This window comes from Oryctolagus cuniculus, chromosome 6 (genome assembly GCF_051225735.1).
Source record: "Oryctolagus cuniculus isolate XC-2025 breed Fujian yellow rabbit chromosome 6, ASM5122573v1, whole genome shotgun sequence".
NCBI lineage: Eukaryota > Metazoa > Chordata > Mammalia > Lagomorpha > Leporidae > Oryctolagus > Oryctolagus cuniculus.
In genome coordinates this window covers 64,604,590-64,622,580 of record NC_142872.1, presented here as the reverse complement: position 1 = coordinate 64,622,580, position 17,991 = coordinate 64,604,590, and the positions used below count along the sequence as shown (strand labels likewise).

Below are 17,991 nucleotides of genomic sequence, written 5' to 3'. Positions count from 1 at the left end.
AGCAGGTTAAGTTACAGCTTACAATGCTGGAATCCCATTATGGACATCTCATACTGGAGCACTGGTTTGAGACCCATCTGCTCTGCTTTCAATCCAGCTTCCTTTTAATGTGCCTGGGAAAGCTTGCCACCCTCAACAGGAGACCCAGATAAGAATTCTGGGTCCCTGGTTTCAGCCTGGACTAGCCCCAACTGTTGTGGTCATTTGTGGAATAAACCAATGGATGGAAGATCTGTTTATCTGTTATTTCAAACAAATAAATAAATCTTTTTCTTTTCTTATTTATTTTTGACAGGCAGAGTGGACAATGAGAGAGAGAGACAGAGACAGAGAGAAAGGTCTTCCTTTTTGCCGTTGGTTCACCCTCCAATGGCCGCCGTGGCCAAATAAATCTTTTTCTAAAAAAACAGTATGGGGCTGGCGCTGTGGCTCACTAGGCTAATCCTCCGCCTTGTGGCACCGGCACACTGGGTTCTAGTCCTGGTCGGGGTGCCGGATTCTGTCCCGGTTGCCCCTCTTCCAGGCCAGCTCTCTGCTATGGCCAGGGAGTGCAGTGGAGGATGGCCCAAGTGCTTGGGCCCTGCACCCGCATGGGAGACCAGGAGAAGCACCTGGCTCCCGGCTTCGGATCAGCGCGGTGCGCCAGCCATGGTGGCCATTGGAGGGTGAACCAATGGCAAAAATAAGACCTTTCTCTCTGTCTCTCTCTCTCTCACTATCCACTCTGCCTGTCAAAAAAATTAAATTAAATTAAAATTAAAAAAATTAGAATATTTGTTTTAAAAAATTTGAATGCACTGTGGCAAAGTAGCAGAAGATGGCCCAAATGCTTGGGCTCCTGCACCTGCATGGGAAACCTGGGAAGAGACTCCTGATTCCTGGCTTCAGATCAGCTCAGCTCAGTGGTTACAGCCATTTGGGGAGTGAAACAGTGGGTGGAAAACCACCCTCTCTCTGGCTCTACGTCTCTCTGTAATTTTGTATTTCAAACAAATAAAAAATAAAGCTTTAAAAAAAGACAGAATCAGACTATACAGTTTATTTTATAACCTATGTTTCTTACAACATTGTACCACAGCAATATTCCTAAATCATTTAATACTCTTTGGAAACAAAGAGGGTACACAAACACACACAGACACACAGAGACACACACACACATGACACGTAGACACCCATTTACATTTCCTAAATAGCCACTATTTTCTAGGTACTATGCTAAAAGTTAAGGATCAAAAACTGAAAAGGTAGGATCCTAGGATAAAGAAAGTGTGACCTTATGAAGACAAAGACCATGAAAGGGAGCCAGTGAGCGTTTGCTGAAACGTTACAACACACCTTGTGCACCTGCTCCTGTACTTTCTTTTGTTTCTTCTTAGGAGCAAATATCTGATCATATTCTTCTGTATATTCCAGAAGCCACTTGCTTGGCTTCCTAAGGCGTTTCTTCTCTGACCGCACAACTAAAAGAGAAACAAGTTCAGTATTAACCAAAAAGCTAGAGGAAAACCCACTGTTTCATGAAACCAGCTCTACCCTTACACAGTCACCATGATGGAAAAACACCTAGCAAAACAGACTTAAGCTTAAAATACAAAAAGATGAAAATGATTTGCTATGACTGAATCATATACAGAGAACATGGGAGGGAGGAACTTTTGGAACTATAGAAAAAGGTTAAATTGAAATTAATGTCCCATAGTAACTGACATCAGTACAAATAAAGCCAACACATTAACAATATCCAACATAAATATCTAACATAAAATATAGTCTGAATAAGATAAATATATAAATATACATGAATAAAATATATTCACACCATAGATTATTTTAATTATTATTTTTCTGGATTATGTAGAAGATTAGACATTTAGACAGAATATTCACTTAAGTGCCACTGCTACATGAATTTCTTTTTTTTTTTTTTTTTTTTTACAGGCAGAGTGGACAGTGAGAGAGAGAGAGAGAGAGACAAAGGTCTTCCTTTGCTGTTGGTTCACCCTCCAATGGCCGCCATGGCCGGCGCGCTGCGGCCAGCGTACCACGCTAATCCGAAGGCAGGAGCCAGGTGCTTATCCTGGTCTTCCATGCGGGTGCAGGACCCAAGGACTTGGGCTATCCTCCACTGCACTCCCGGGCCACAGCAGAGAGCTGGCCTGGAAGAGGGGCAACCGGGACAGAATCCGGCGCCCCGACCGGGACTAGAACCCGGTGTTCCGGCACCACTAGGCAGAGGATTAGCCTATTGAGCCGCAGCGCCGGCCCACATGAATTTCAAAACCACTTTATAAAGTGAATCATTAACTTAGTAACATATGGTTATAGTGAGTCTCAACACCATAAAACTGAGGCATATATTATCAGAACCAAAGTCACAGCATTATCTCACATTAACACAGCATTTCTGAAGGAATATTAACAAGGGAAAATCCTCTGTGCAGTTTATTTCTGATGCAAAATTTCCCCGAAAATATTCAATCCACAGACGGCTGAAAACCATGGATACAGAGGGCCAACTGATTTTTGTTTGCATTAATGGTGGAATCAAATATCCATTACAATTTCCCTGTAAAACTTCGTCCAGGTTTTAATGTGTGTAATATGTTGTAGTTATTTTACTATACTGTAAGCTTTTTGACAACACAGGCTAATGAACACAGAACGCAAGATACAATCACATTCAGGAAGCAAGAGGCATTTTAAGATACGATGACCTCAGAGGAAACTGTTCCTATCTCGGTTGAATGAAGCATTGTTGACATTCTCTCAAAAAAGGAAAGCAAAACTTAAAAGCCACAAGAAGGAACACAAGCTTCACAAAAGCTCTTCCTTCTTGGATAGAACATGAGAAAATGAGTCCTAAAACTTTCATTAGGACAAGTGCAAGATAATTCATTTTTACTAATTCTAACTGCTTTTAATTTCATAATAACAAAGTTAAAGCAAATATTAGAGGATATAGTTATCAAAACTGTATGAACTGAAAAAAAAAATCTGTCTCTCATTGTCCACTCTGCCTGTCAAAAAAAAAACTGTATGAACTGAACTACTCCCAATATAATTATAGGGATATTTAAAGCATGGAAATCACTAATTCTGCTAACTTTTCCATTTGAGACAATAAATCTACAAATGACCAAATTGTACAGTTTTTCTCAAGCAATTATTTCAAAAGCAATTTAAAGTATGAGCTCAATGATTATTTAAAATGCTCTAAGTAATACCTGAAAAAACTGTCTTGATAGAAAAGAAATAAGCCAAAATGCATCTTGAAATGAATATACAAAAGGACTTCAGAAAGATCATGGGAAAACAGAATTAAAAGATAAGTCTATTTTGGTGCCAAAAAACTACAAGTCCATGTGTGTTTTTCATAATAATCATTTCCCATCAATGTGTTGATGATCTCTGATATGCATGTACCTTTTTGACAGTTAATGTCAATTACTTAATGTGCTGAGGGAAGCAAATTATACTTTAATAAATTCCAATCAGACATCTCATCCAAGTCATCACACATCAGTGACATTTTAACAGAAAAAAAAAAATCAAAGAAATAATAGAAAATAACAGTGGTTTATTGTGTATAAGACAATGCTCAGATATTTAACATTCACAAATTTCTAACCCTCATTTCAAACTGCCATGTTGTTTTATAAATAATAGAACTGAGGCTCAAAGGGGGAAAACAATTTGCCCAGGCCAATTTAAGGTAGTTATTGAAGTGGCCATTACTCCACCCAAAATCTATCAAAACTCCAAATCCTTAAGTCCTTTTTACTAAAACAAGCCCCTGTTCTGTGATACCAGCATCTCCCACACTCGCTGCATGGCTAGCGCTGTCACTGAATCTCACACAGTCCCTCTCCTCTGTCTTCTCCTCAGGTTCTATGAGTTGTCTTGTTTCCTTTCCTCTTGGGGTTGCTCTACCTCTCTACCTTTGGGGTCTGCCTCCGTCATAGAGGAACTTCTTGACAGGGCTTCATTATTCCAGCTCTCTACTTCCTTGAGGCCAAAAAGGCAGCAGATAGCACACAATAAAGTGAAGAAATGTAATACGGCACACCTAAAAGTTTCCTGCATAACTGCATGCATTGTGTCCCCATCAAAATTACGTAGAACTATCCTTAAAATTTTTAGGTTTTGGCAAACAACCAATGGGTCTGTTTTAATAAATAAAGATTTATTGGAATAGAGCCATGCTCAAAGACAGAGTTAAAAAGTGAAAGAGACCTTTTGGCTCATAAAGTCCCAAATATTTACAACCTAGACGTTTTAAGAAAAAGTTTATCACCTGTTTCCTAATACAGTAATATATCTCTGTAAATCACAACAAAATGACTGGAAACTGGAAGAAGCTTCCTTCCTTTTCCTAGGCTCTTCCCTCAACTACCCCATCACAACTTGAAATCTATTTTCTCACCTAAACTGGATTGTTTACCTTACCAGTTGAATTGGAAGAGTGTGACAAATTCAGTCATATTCTCAAATTACAAAACAGTATAAACAGTATAAAATTAAAATTTTATAACAGTATAAAATTAAAATTTTTGGAAAACTATCAGAAAATAAAGCAAACACAAAAGGAAAATAAGGCAACATGAGTGAAAACTAGCAGCTAGCTATTCCTCAGATAAGCACATGGCTCCCTCAAGTCTGTTCTAGTACCCACCTAGTCCAGGCCTGTCCTAATCATGCTATTGAAAACTAGAACCATCCAGCATTACTTATCCCCCTTTCTTATTTTTCTCCAAAGCAGTATTTTTAATCACCTCTATCAGTGGTTTCTAATGGCAGAATAGTCACAGGACAGGGGCAGGCACTGTGAATGCTAAGTTAAGCTACTCTTTGAGATCCCTGCATCCCATATTAGGATGTCTGGCTCATAACTAATTCAGGTCAAGCATCCTACTAATGCACCTGGCAGGCAGCAGAAGATGCCCTATTTCCTGAGTCCCCACACCCACATGTGAGACTCCGATGGGGTTCCTGGATTCTCACTTTGGCCTGTCCAAACCGTAACTGTTGCAAACATTTGGGGGGTGTACCAAGGCATGGAAGCTCTGTCATTCTGCCTTTCAAATAAATAAATCTTTTTTTTTTTAAATTGCAAGTAGATATTTCGTGCCTCCTGATAAAGGGGCACAACACAAGAGAGAGGAAGGGTAGAAATCAAACTTCAATGAAATCCCATCTTTAGCAGTTCAACTGGCAAACCGGAAGATCGCATCTCCTCCCACCAAGACATTCAGCTCTGTAGCTGGGGACAGAGCACAGATTTATTGTTTAGGATAGGATGTGCCAATGAAAAAAGATGAATTACCTCTTGATTTTCCTGATATCCTGGAAAGTTTTGACTATGGTTTTAATGAAGGAGGACAGTTAAGATACATTAAAAACTATCTGTTTTTAACAACCAGGAAGATTAGCACAGATGGAATCAGAAAAGACATGAGGCTTTTATGAACTCCTGCAAAATGACTATAATTTAAAAAGAAAACAATTCGGGCCAGCGCTGTGGCACAGTGGGTTAACGCCCTGGCCTGAAGCGCCAGCATTCCATATGGGAGACCCGGCCACTCCACTTCCCATCCAGCTCTCTGCTATGGCCTGGGAAAGCAGAAGATGGCCCAAGTCTTTGGGCCCCTGCACCCGTGTGGGAGACCCAGAAGAAGCTCCTGGCTCTTGGCTTTGGATCGGCGCAGCTCTGGCCGTTGCAGCCAATTAGGGAGTGCATCATCAGATGGAAGATCTCTCTCTTCCTCTGCCTCTTCTCTCTCTCAGTAACTCTTTCAAATAAATATATTTAAAAGAAAAAAGAAAGAAAGAAAACAATTCTATTCCAGTAAAATACACTGAAAGTGAACCAGTTTCATCTTTGTGAGTGGGGATGTTTTGAGAAATCCATAAAACCTGATGGTTTTCATTCACAGGAGTAGCATTGTCATTCACGGTAGTGTGCTAGAAGGCTTATTATAAGATCTAGACAATGGCACACAGATAACTTTTATTAACAGAGCTATGGGTATACAGGTGCAAATTCCTATATTTTTCAGCATTTTATATTTCTGTCTTAATGTGTTAAGAATTATTTTATCATCTCTTCAGAAAGAAGACCTATATAGGGCCAGCACTGTGGCGTAGCAAGTAAGGCCTCCGCCTGCAGTGCCAGCATCCCATCTGGGCACTGGTTTGAGTCCTGGCTGCTCTACTTCCAATCCAGCTCTCTGCGATAGCCTGTGAATGCAGCAGAAGATGGCCCAAGTCCTTGAGCCCCTGTACTTGCATGGGAGAACCATAAGAAGCTCCTGGCTCCTGCTTTTGAATCAGCTCAACTCCAGCCACTGCAGCCATTTGGGGAGTGAACCAGCAAATGGAAGACTTCTTTCTCTCTCTGCCTCTGCCTCTCTGTAACTCTGACTTTTTTCAAGTTAAAAAAAAATCAACGTGCATTATTTTGTAAAGAGAAAACGAGGTAGACAGATTTCGATCATGTGGTGAAATGACTGTTTTTCATTCTGAATTTTTGTACCTTTAATTACACAAACTATCAGATAAGCCATCAAATATTCAGCAACATGACCATATGTATTTCTGACAAAACTACCGTGACCACTTTAGTGAAATGTTGAAAGCTGAAATAAGTCAGTGGGTTTTTTTTGCCATGTCTTTAGAATGTTCCTTTGAGTCCTCAAGTTGCATTAAGCATAAGGCCCCAATCTACAAAATGGAAAATTGTAATGTTTATTGAATGCTTTATTCTTATTTGAGTTCTAACTTTTCAGAAACTTCTATTTTAAAATTTTATTCAGTATTTTCTTTCCAATAATAGTGAAATTGTTTTTTTCTGACCTATCCTCTTAAATCCAATATTTAGCTACTTTTATTTTACTGTCTCTTCTCAAGTTCTGTAATGAACAGCCAAAGTTTGTAAGTACAGGTTTCTATCACGTGTGAGAGAAATTTTCCTTAGAAAATACGTAAAGGGTATCTTCTATTTTAAAAAATTAACATAACAAGTTAAAAGTATTTAGAAATAGAAAAAAGAGAAATCAAATCTTTAGATCCAAATACAAAACTACACAAAATCTAAGAGTTCAGAGGAACATAAAAACTATATACAACAGGGATACAAAAGCATAATGTAGACTATGGTAAAATCTCTACAACTATCCGATAAATAAATTATAAATTTATATTCTATTTATCTTTTCAGTGAACTATGTTATATTAAACATTTTAATATGCAACTCCTAATTCAATAAAGTACAAAGTTAATTAATATGTTTTCATCTTCGCAGGGGATGATAGGGAACAAATTTCCATCTGCCTTCATTCCAAATTATATTTAACATTTACACACACACACACACTTTTGGGAAGGCACAGAGACAAGAGAGAAATCTCCCAATCGCTGGTCCATTCTCCAAATGCCCATAAAAACTAGTGAACTGGGTTAGACAGGAGCCAGCAATTCAATCCAGTTCTCCTGTGTGGGAAAGGGTCTCAACAACTTGAATCATCATCTTCTGCCTCCCAGTGTGTACCTGAGCAGCAAGCTAAAATCACAAATGGAACCAAGACTCAAACCCAGACACTCTGATATGGGATACAAATATCCCAGCTGCTGCACCTAGTGCATACATGCATACACATATAAAATTTATAAATATTTATATGTAATTTGTATATATTTATAAAGTATATAAAATTTTCTTAAGACACTATTATTATTGCCATAGTCATTGTGATTTAAATTTACCACTCTGCTCTTAATTCCTATTGAAGAGGGCTTTATGAGAGAATGTCTAACAAAACATCTATCAAATCAATACAACAAATCCCATGTACACATCTTCAGACTTCAAGAATTTTTACAAAATTTCCAACCTGGTTTCAACTATGCCACAAGTAACTTTGAAATCTCCCCAAGGAGTGTATTTTATTCTTACGAATTTCACAACTTTTTAAATGTAATAAATGACCAGGGTCATATGAAGCAGCATTTATTTAGTAAAAACATCCACTTCAACTCTATCTTTCCCCTACTTTATAGTTATTAAATTTTTTAATACTTTATTTTTTATTTCAGAGAAAAAGAGTTCCCATCTGCTAGTTCACTCCGCAAATGCCCATAACAGCTCCTAGGTAGGGTTGAAAGCATGAGCTGAGAGCTCAATCTAGGTCTCCCATCTGAGTGCCAGGAATCCAATCACTTGAGCCAAGGTCTTGCAGAAAGCCGGAGTCAGTAAACACAGACATTCTGATATGAGACACATCTTAACCACTGTCATAAGTGCTAGCCTAAATGCTCTCCCCACTCTACTAGCAAATATGATAGAACTTTGGAAGAAAAAAAAAAGCACTGTAATACCAAATAACCAAGAAAAATTAAGTTTGAAAGAAAGACTCATGAATGTTAAGGACTTCCTAGAGGCAGAACTATTTATAAAGCCTGTTTACAATATTCCATGTCTCTAAGATTTTTTGTTTTTTAAAGGGAAAGGGTTTATTGAGGAAATCCGACAGACCAGAGGGAAGGAGTGAAGAAGGAGAAAGAGAGAGGTCAAGAGACAGAGATCAGGAGATAGAGAGAAAGAGACAGGTGTTCAGGAACAGGTTCTTTTAATGCTTTGCCAGGGTGCAGGCAGGGAGGTAGGAGCAGCGAACCCCATTAGGATGGGGGTGGGACTGACACCAGTGGTTGGGTCATGTGGCCACCTGGCTTCCAGCAATGGCGAACTCTCTAAGATTTTTAATTTTTGACTTTTTTTTTGACTTTTTAATGACTAGGTTCTGGATGAGCATACTGTCCTGGAACAGGGGTTATAGAGTGAATACGGAAGAAACACTTAGAGATCACATCAAAAAAAAAAAAAAAAAAGATAATAATAAACCATCTGGATCCAGAACCCCCCAAATAAATAATATTAGAAATAAAGATGTGATCAAAACAAGAAAATGAAACACTGTCAAGCCTTTGTGTACTACTAGTTAGGAACATTGTAATATAACTATAAAATATAATTCAGAATTCTAAGACACTGCCTAATACAAACTAAATGATCCAGTAATACAGCAATATATCTTTAAGATTCTCAAAATATAAAAATGACTTGAGGTTATTACAGTAAATGAATAATTATCAAAAACTGGAAAACAACCTAAATGTCTAAAGGGAAAGGGGTCTTCCAACAACTGAGTCACTCCCCAGGTGGACAACACCCAGGAATGGGCCAGGCTGAAGCCAGGGGCTCCATCCTTGTCTCCCCAATGGGTGGTAGAGGCCCAACTACTTGGGCCATCTTCCACTGCTTTTGCCAGGCCATTATCAGGGAGCTGGATCAGAACAGTAGTAGCTGGGACATGAACTGGAAGCCATATATGGGATGTCAGCATCAAAGGAAGAGGCTTTACCCAATGTGCCACAACACTGGCTCCTGCCCACACTTATATCAGACACAATATATTTCCCACCAGGAACATATAATTATTATAAGTACATAATTTACCTAATATCGAGCACCCAAATATGAGAAGCAAACATGATAGAACTGAAGGGAGAAACAATAAGAAAGAGATTTCAGGGGCTGGCGCTGTGGCGCAGTGGGTTAATCCTCTGCCTGTGGCGCCGGCATCCCATATGGGCGCTGGTTCAGGTTCCGGCTACTCCTCTTCCAAAATTCAGCTCTCTGCTGTGGCCTGGGAAAGCAGTAGAAGATGGCCCAAGTACTTGGGCCCCTGCACCCACATGGGAGACTGGGAAGAAGCACTTGGCTCCTAGCTTTGGATCAGCACAGCTCTGGCCATTGCCGGCATTTGGGGAGTGAACCAAAGGAAGGAAGACCTTTCTCTCTCCCTCTTACTGCCTGTAACTCTACCTCTCAAATAAATAAATAAAAAATCTTAAAAAAAAAAAGAAAGAAAGAAAGAAAGAAAGAAAGAAAGAAAGAAAGAAAAGAAAAGAAAAGAAAAGAAAAGAAAAGAAAAGAAAAGAAAAGAAAAGAAAAGAAAAGAAAAGAAAAGAAAAGAAAAGAAAAGAAAAGAAAAGAAAGAGATTTCAATGCCCCACCTAGCAATAATGAAAGAACCACCATATGTAAGATCTATATGAAAAAGGCCTGGAACAATTCAGTAGAATAATAAGACCCAACAGATATATACCCCACCTATCAGTAGCAGAATATACATTCTTCTCAGGAGCCTATGGTACATTCTCCAGGACACGGTAGGTCACAAAACATGTCTTAGCAAATTTAAGAAGTTCAAGATCACACCAAATATCTCTTCTGACAACAATGGAATAAGCCTAGAAGTCAGCATTATTACAGAATCTGGAAAATTCACAAATATGTGGAAATTAGAACACACTCTTGAACAACCACTGAATCAAAGAAAAAATCATAATGGAAATTAAAAAAAAAGTTTGAGATACATGAAAAACAATATACTACAACTTATGGGATACAGATAAAGAGGGACATTATATTGGTAAATGTCTATATTAAAAAAGAAATAATTCAAATCAACAGTCTAACTTTACAACTCAAGGAACTAGAAAAATAGGAACAAAAAAAAAACCATAAAACTCAAAGTAGAAGAACAATAAATAGTAGAGCAGAAGTAAATGAAACAGAAAAGAAAAAAAATCAACTTCACTTTTTGAAAACAAAAAGGCCCTTAGCAAGATTAGAAAAAAAAATACTCAAATCACTAAAATCAGAAAGTGATGTTACAATTTCCATCACAGAAATAAAGTTTCATAGAGACAACTATGACAACATATTCAACAGCCTGGAAGAAATGAGTAAATTCTAAAATATGCAATCTACCAAGACTGAGTCATGAAGAAACAAGAAATCTGAACAGACCTGTAACTAGCAAGGAGATTAAATAACTAATCAAAAATCTCCCACCAGGGACTATGGCACACTGCCACTTACAATGCCAGCATCCCAAATGGAATTACTAGTGTGAGTCCTGGGTACTCTACTTTGGATCCAGCTTCCTGCTAATGCTCCTGGGAAGGCAGCAAATGATGGTCCAGGTGCTTCTAACTCTGCCACCCATGTGGGAGACAAGAATAGTTTCAGCCTGGACCATCCTGGTTATTGTGGCCCTTTAGGGAATGAACCAGTAAAGGAATATCAATATCTCCCCCTACCCCCGACTTCTATCCTCCTCTCTTTTCAAGTAAACAAATCAATCGTAAAAAAAAAAAAAAAAAAAAAAAAAGGGCCGGCGCCGCGGCTCACTAGGCTAATCCTCCACCTAGCGGCGCCGGCACACCGGGTTCTAGTCCCGGTCGGGGCGCCGGATTCTGTCCTGGTTGCCCCTCTTCCAGGCCAGCTCTCTGCTGTGGCCCGGGAGTGCAGTGGAGGATGGCCCAGGTGCTTGTGCCCTGCACCCCATGGGAGACCAGGAAAAGCACCTGGCTCCTGGCTCCTGCCATCGGATCAGCGCGGTGCGCCGGCCGCAGCGCGCCGGCCGCGGCGGCCATTGGAGGGTGAACCAATGGCAAAAGGAAGACCTTTCTCTCTGTCTCTCTCTCTCTCACTGTCCACTCTGCCTGTCAAAAAAAAAAAAAAAAAAACTTCCCAAAATGAAAAAGTCCAGGACCTCTGCTATGGCCTGGGAAAGCAGTAGAAGATGGCCCAAGTCCTTGGGCCCCTGCACCTGTGTGGGAGACCCAGAAAAAGCTCCTGGCTTCGGATCAGAACAGCTCCAGCCATTGCGGCCAACAGGGAGTGAACCAGTGGATGGAAGAGCTCTCTGCCTCTACCTCTCTCTCTGTAACTCTTTCAAATAAATAAAATCTTAAAACACACACACACACACACACACACACATACACAAAAGAAAAGAAAGACAACGACGTGGATGCCAGAGTCACAAGCAGGTCACAAGCAGTGGCTTTACCCACTATGCCAGAGTGCTGGACCCCAAAAACAATTTCTAAAACTTGATCTTTAACAGCTGGATTTAAATCTTAGGCTCAGAATCCCTCATTACTTGCCATAACCAATTGAGTCCCAAAAAGCTCACAGATATTTTAAAAAGGAAAATGGGCATCGGGTACAAAACTGGAAGGAGTAGTTTCTGGTAAAATTTAATTTCTGAAAGAAAATATATGGAAATCTGATCTTAAAATTTAAGATTCAGACCCCTTCTACATAAAAAGTCCTTCTGGGGGGCTGGCATTGTGGTGCAGCAGATAAACCACTTCTATGATGCCAGCTGCTCCACATCTGATCAGACACCCTGCTAATGCACCTGAAGCAGCAGGCGGCCCAAGTCCCAAGGCCCTTGCACCCACATGGGAGACCCAGATGGAATTCCAAGCTCCTGGCTTCGGCGTGTCCAGCCTCAGTGGTTGCATTCATTTGGGGAGTGAACCAGAGAATAGAAGATCAATCGGTGTCTTTTCCCCCTCCCCCTATCACTCTGCCTGTCAAATAAAAAATAAATAAAGTCCTTTCTTCATTCAAGTAACAATCCTTCCTTCCCACTTTACAATTCACCTTCCATTGAAACAGACCATGTCCACGAGGACAACATTATCAGTACTTTCTCCACTCCCTTTCTATCTTGGTCCCAAGTCCTTACCTGGTTCGGGAAGCTCAGCTTGTGGTGTCAAACTGGGGATTCCTGGTTCCTTTTCCATGTCCTCATTGCTGGCGGCAGATTTATCACAAACATTCAACTGTGGCCCAACTGAATCTAAGCAGCCAGCATGATTTGGATCTGTCACTGAGTCCTCTACTATGTTTGTAGGAGGAGGAGTTCTATGCTCTGGGAACTCATCCCGCCCCTTCTGCACAGGGTCACCAGGAAGCAAGACTCCAAAGGCATCCTCAGAGTTTTCTTTCTCCCTAGATCTGTTAGTGCGCTTACGAGGTTTAGTGCGCCTTTGGTTTAAACGCTGCCAGCGCTTTTTAGGCACCACTTGATTTACACCATTGGGTTCATCATTCTCACTGTTCATTTCAGAGTTCAATTCAGGATCTTTCCTGTTTTCAAAAGTAGGTTCTTTTTCGGGAATTTTATCAGGGTCAGACTGCTTAACCTTGTTATCAAAATGAACATCAGAAAATTGGATAGCATCTTCACTCGTTAAATGGCCCGTTTGTTGACTGGATTCTTTACCAGAATCTTCTGCCCCATCTCTTGATGAGCCACTCACTGAGCTTCCACTCTCTTTGTCTCCCTGCAGTGGAACCTCTAGAGTCACAGCAGGAAGCTGGCTCGGTTTTCTCTTGCGCTCTGTCTTTAAGGCCTTGCGGTTCACGGTGTTCTTTCCCATCTGGGTTGAAAAAGCATCACGCAATTTGGATGGCTTAGATCGCCCGCAGTTGCGCCTAGTCACACAGTTTGAACGACTTTTAACAGAAACAGAGAGGTCTCTCTTGTCAGACACTAACCCAGGTAAAGAGGCAGACAACTCCACAGACGGTGCAGAGTCACCCCCGCTAGGGCTAGGACGGGCTGAGTCCTGAGTGACATCTCCACTTTTTTCTGAATTATGGGTGAAGCTTCCCGAAACCAAAATCTTGGAAGCCCCTACAGGACTACTGGTAGAACAATCCCCCCGACTAGGACTCCGATAAGAGATCAAGTTTTGAGCAGTCATCAATCGCTGCTCCTTTGTCTTACTATCATGCATGTCTTTTAACATCATTAGCAATGTACTGAATTTGTAGTCTGGCTCAATAGGTATATGATTCTGATTAGAAGCAGAAGAAAAAAGTAACGGTTTTGATGGCTTTGACGTACCAGAGTCACTGACATCCTCACTTAAGGATCTGTAAGAGAGTTCCTTCAGCTCTGACAGAACATGCTTCACCACGGCTGTTTCTATGTCACTTGAATCTCTGGTTTTCTCATGCATGTTGCTCAGTAGTTTCAGCCCGTCCATTTTCCCACTTTTTGAAATGCTGGCCAAAGGAGAGCCTTTAGTATCTGAAGAGCAGCATTTCAAACTGCAGTCCTCATTTGGAACTGATGGTTCTACAATAAGTGGATTTTCTTTATGCTTGCACTTTATACTTCGGAACTTGGGTGGTTTGCTTTTCGAATGTAACAGAGTCTGATTTGTAGCCCCACCCGTTACTAATGAGTTCTCACTGGAAATGGCTGATGGTGTGTTGAATTTGGGAGCAAGACTATCATTTTTAAAATCTGATTGGGGTTTGTGGACAAGAGTGGACACCGTAAGGTCAGAGAGATTAACCTGAGACATCTCAGTTCCCAGCTCTGTTGTCTTAGTACAATTCATTAAGTGGTCTGTATGTGAGTTAGTAATGAGGGATTTCTGTTTTGGTTTTACTCTGGAGTTTGTGGCAGGATACCTAGAATACTTTATCTTTTCATTTTTCTGCATGGATAATATGTTCTCTGTTCTATCAAAAGTATCTGTAATTTCAAGGATACTGTTATCTGATTCTGAGCTGTGTTCTACAGGATCTAGATCACTGCTTCCATCATCAGAAGTGGTGCAGATACTAATGGAATCACTTCGCTTTTCCTCATCACCTGTTCCAATATAGCAAAGCTGCACTTTTGAACTACACACCAGACCTCGCTGGGGCTTCTTTTTCTCTCCAGAACATTTAGAAATCAAGGTACCCTCAGACAAGCCCAATAAAGAGTCACAATTTGAAGTCTCAAATTCTTTCTTTGCAGTGTTTTGTCCACAAGAAGAAAATAGGAAACTTCCTGGGGCAGTATTGGACCCTGTGAGGCTGTTTGCTATCCTGGAAAGTTCATTAGATGCCTGTTTATCAGACACATCCCCAGAGATAAAGTTTAGGCCAAGGTTCTCAGAAATCTTTCCCCTCCGTTCTTCCTTATGTGCTTCAAACTGCATGTGGCCCTTTTTCACACTAGTCCTTTTTGGATTATCACAGTTCTTTCTGGCTCGAGATTTAGCACAAGACTTTTCCTTCTCGTCTGCAGAATGTTCAGAATCAAAAGCCAGAGATTTCAAGCAGCCATTAAGTAATAGGTCGTGTTCTGAATCAGGATCATTTGTACAGTCCTCAAATGGCATGTCCTCCTCACTGTCCAACTTGATGGAAGTACTGACACAGTTGCGATTCTTTGATCCTTTGGGAACATCATACTGTTCAGCAAGACCAACACTGGCTTCCCATTTACTCAAAATTTTCTGAGGAACCTTAAATTTAAAGGAGAAAAAGTATCACTTATCAGAGAAATGGGAGGGGGACCCAAGGAAATGATAAATAAATGACTCTCTCTCAAATCAGAAGTTTTTTCAAACATTGTTAGATAGCTTAAAGGCCCTTATACTGTTACTAGCCAGAAATTTAGTTCCTAAGCTCATCCAAGGCTTACCTGATGGGAATTTCTCAGTACTACTGTCACCAATAAGATCTACCATTAGAGAAAGGATTGAGCTCACATACATTCTACCTTTTCTGCATTTATAAGCAAAGGAATGGACCATAACCTAAGATATAAAAGACAGAACAAAATACACATTATTTTCTTGATTCCTCACAGCAAACAGACACTGAGGAGCTATAAAATACTCTTAATTTTTCAGGTTCTTATTTCCTTCCTTGGTTTTATGTAATAAATATTATTCAAGGTTCTAACTACACCAGTTACTATTCAGAAATACTACAGATCATGTAAAAATTAACATCACTGAATAGGCAGCCTCCTCTTACAAGGCAATAAACTGACCATTTGGTTTCTTTTACAAACACACCCATTCATGCTCATATCTGCCACCAGAATAAACTCATTTTCTAGACCTCAAGGCCGTAGTCTAAAAAGAGGGTTGGTAAATCTACATAAATAAAGTCTGAACAGACAAACTCTTGACACCTCCCCACCATCAACCACTCAGACTATCAGGAAGGATGCACTTAACCAATTTCATCCTAACAACAGCATACATGAGCAGTTCACAATGCTTACGACATAGTAAGCATTTCATACTAATTGATATCTTCATAACAGTTCTGTAAGAGATGAAGATACCAACACTTAGAGAACTCAAGGTGTTAGTGGCATAATCTGTAGACCTATGGCACTACATTATACTAGTCATGACTTTTTTTTTTTTCCCCACAGGCAGAGTAGACAGTGAGAGAGACAGAGAGAAAGGTCTTCCTTTACCGTTGGTTCACCCCTCAATGGCCACTGCGGCAGGGGCACTGCGCTGATCTGAAGCCAGGAGCCAGGTGCTTCTCCTGGTCTCCCATACTGGTGCAGGGCCCAAGGACTTGGGCCATCCTCCACTGCACTCCCGGGCCACAGCAGAGAGCTGGACTGGAAGAGGGGTAACCGGGACAGAATCCGGCACCCTGACCGGGACTAGAACCAGATGTGCCAGTGCTGCAGGCAGAAAATTAGCCTATTGAGCCGCGGCACCGGCTATTAATCATGACTTTTTAAAAATTAGTCTAAAGGTATTTAAACAGGGGAGTATAAAACATCAACCTAAGAAGAACTATTTCCTCTTATAGGTTTGACGATAAAATACTAAATAAAAGACAGTAGAAAGGTGATTGCCAGAGATGAAGGAAGAGAAAAATGGAGATGTACTGTTTAATGGGTATGGTTTTAGTTTTATGAGATGAAAAGAATTCCAGAGATGGATAACTGCACAACATTATGAATGTTTTTCATATTTAACTATACACAAAAAGGTTAAGATAATAAATGTAATGTTACATATATTATAGCATAATAAAGATTATGGGTGAAAAGAATATTAAAAGAAAATAAGGCAAAATTTTTCTGAGACAAATTTAACAGAAAACCTTAGATACTGTAATGGGCTAAGCTGCTGCCTATAATGTCAGCGTCACCTATGGGATGAGTCCCGGCTGCTCCACTTCCAATCCAGCTCCCTGCTAATGCAACTGGGAAAGCAGTGGAAGATGGCCCAAGTGATTGGTCCTCTGTCACCCACCTGGGAGACCTAGATGTACTTCTTGGCTCCTGGCATCAGCCTGGCCCAGCTCTAGCTGTTGCAGTCATTTGGGGAATGAACCAGTGGTTGAAAGATATCTCCCTGTTACTCTGCCTTTTAAATAAATCTTTAAGAAAGAAAGGGGGGAAGGTGACAGAAAAGGACTGCAGAAGAAGAATGGGAAGGTGAAATAAAGGAAAACAAAGGGAAGGAAAGAGAAACAGGAAGAAAAATAAAGAAAAAAGGGAGAAGAACTTGCTTCCTAGCTATTTTCTGACACTATACTACGAAAGGAAATGGTATATTTCAAAATACACTATTTGCCTGCCTCCTTTCTAACCAACCCAAAACTATGTAACTTTCAAATACGCTTTTTAAAAAATTTTCTTTTCAAGAGAAAGAGAGACAAAGAACTCGAGAGTGAAGGAAAGAGGATAGGCAAGAAGGAGCACTCCCATCCATTTGTTTAATGTCCAAATGCCTGCAATGGGAACTCAATCCAGGTGTCCCACACGGGTGCCTGGAACCCAACCATGTGACCCATCAGTGAAATGCTTCCCAAGGTCTGCATTCGCAAGCCAGGTTTTGAGCCCTGGCACTGTAATGACAGACACTAGCATCTCAACCACCTCAAGAGGCTTTTTTGTTTACCTTATGCCTATATCCTTTTTCTTTCTGCTTCCCTCTTCTCCTAAGGACAGGTAGCTCTTCAAACTGATGTCTGCCTTCAAACATGACGATTGCTTTTCCAGCTACCCAGGCTCTTTCAGAAGGGTCTCCAAAAGCCTCAACATAGTATTGCCGATAGGGCCTCCGGTTGGAAACTAGATGAGGATAAAAATTAATCAATTCATTAATTCAAAAGATGACTAGTGAATACCAAGAAAATAGCATCACCTATATTCCTAAAGAAGACACTGCTTACAATTAACCAAGTAAAATACCTACAAAACTTAATCTGAAGTAAGGTATGTGAAAGGAAAATTTAGGGGCCAGCATTGTGGCATAGCGGGTAAAGCCACTGCCTGCAGTGCTGGCATCGA

The 17,991-nt window shown here is 40.3% G+C and overlaps 1 protein-coding gene across 28 annotated transcripts in view; it reads right to left on the bottom strand.

Moving 5' to 3' along the window:
* Positions 1-17,991, bottom strand: part of NSD1 (nuclear receptor binding SET domain protein 1) — a 148,907-nt gene that overhangs the window by 63,129 nt on the left and 67,787 nt on the right. For all 28 annotated transcript variants that reach the window (XR_016235582.1, XM_089335116.1, XM_089335117.1 and 25 more), the window contains 3 exons: positions 17,600-17,772; positions 12,610-15,178; positions 1,339-1,463 (listed from right to left, as the gene is read on the bottom strand). Coding sequence is in view for 24 of the 28 variants with exons in the window: in XM_089335116.1 (XP_089191242.1) it covers positions 1,339-1,463; positions 12,610-15,178; positions 17,600-17,772 (2,867 nt within the window). In the remaining 4 variants the exon portion in view is untranslated. The remainder of the gene's footprint in view (positions 1-1,338; positions 1,464-12,609; positions 15,179-17,599; positions 17,773-17,991) is intronic.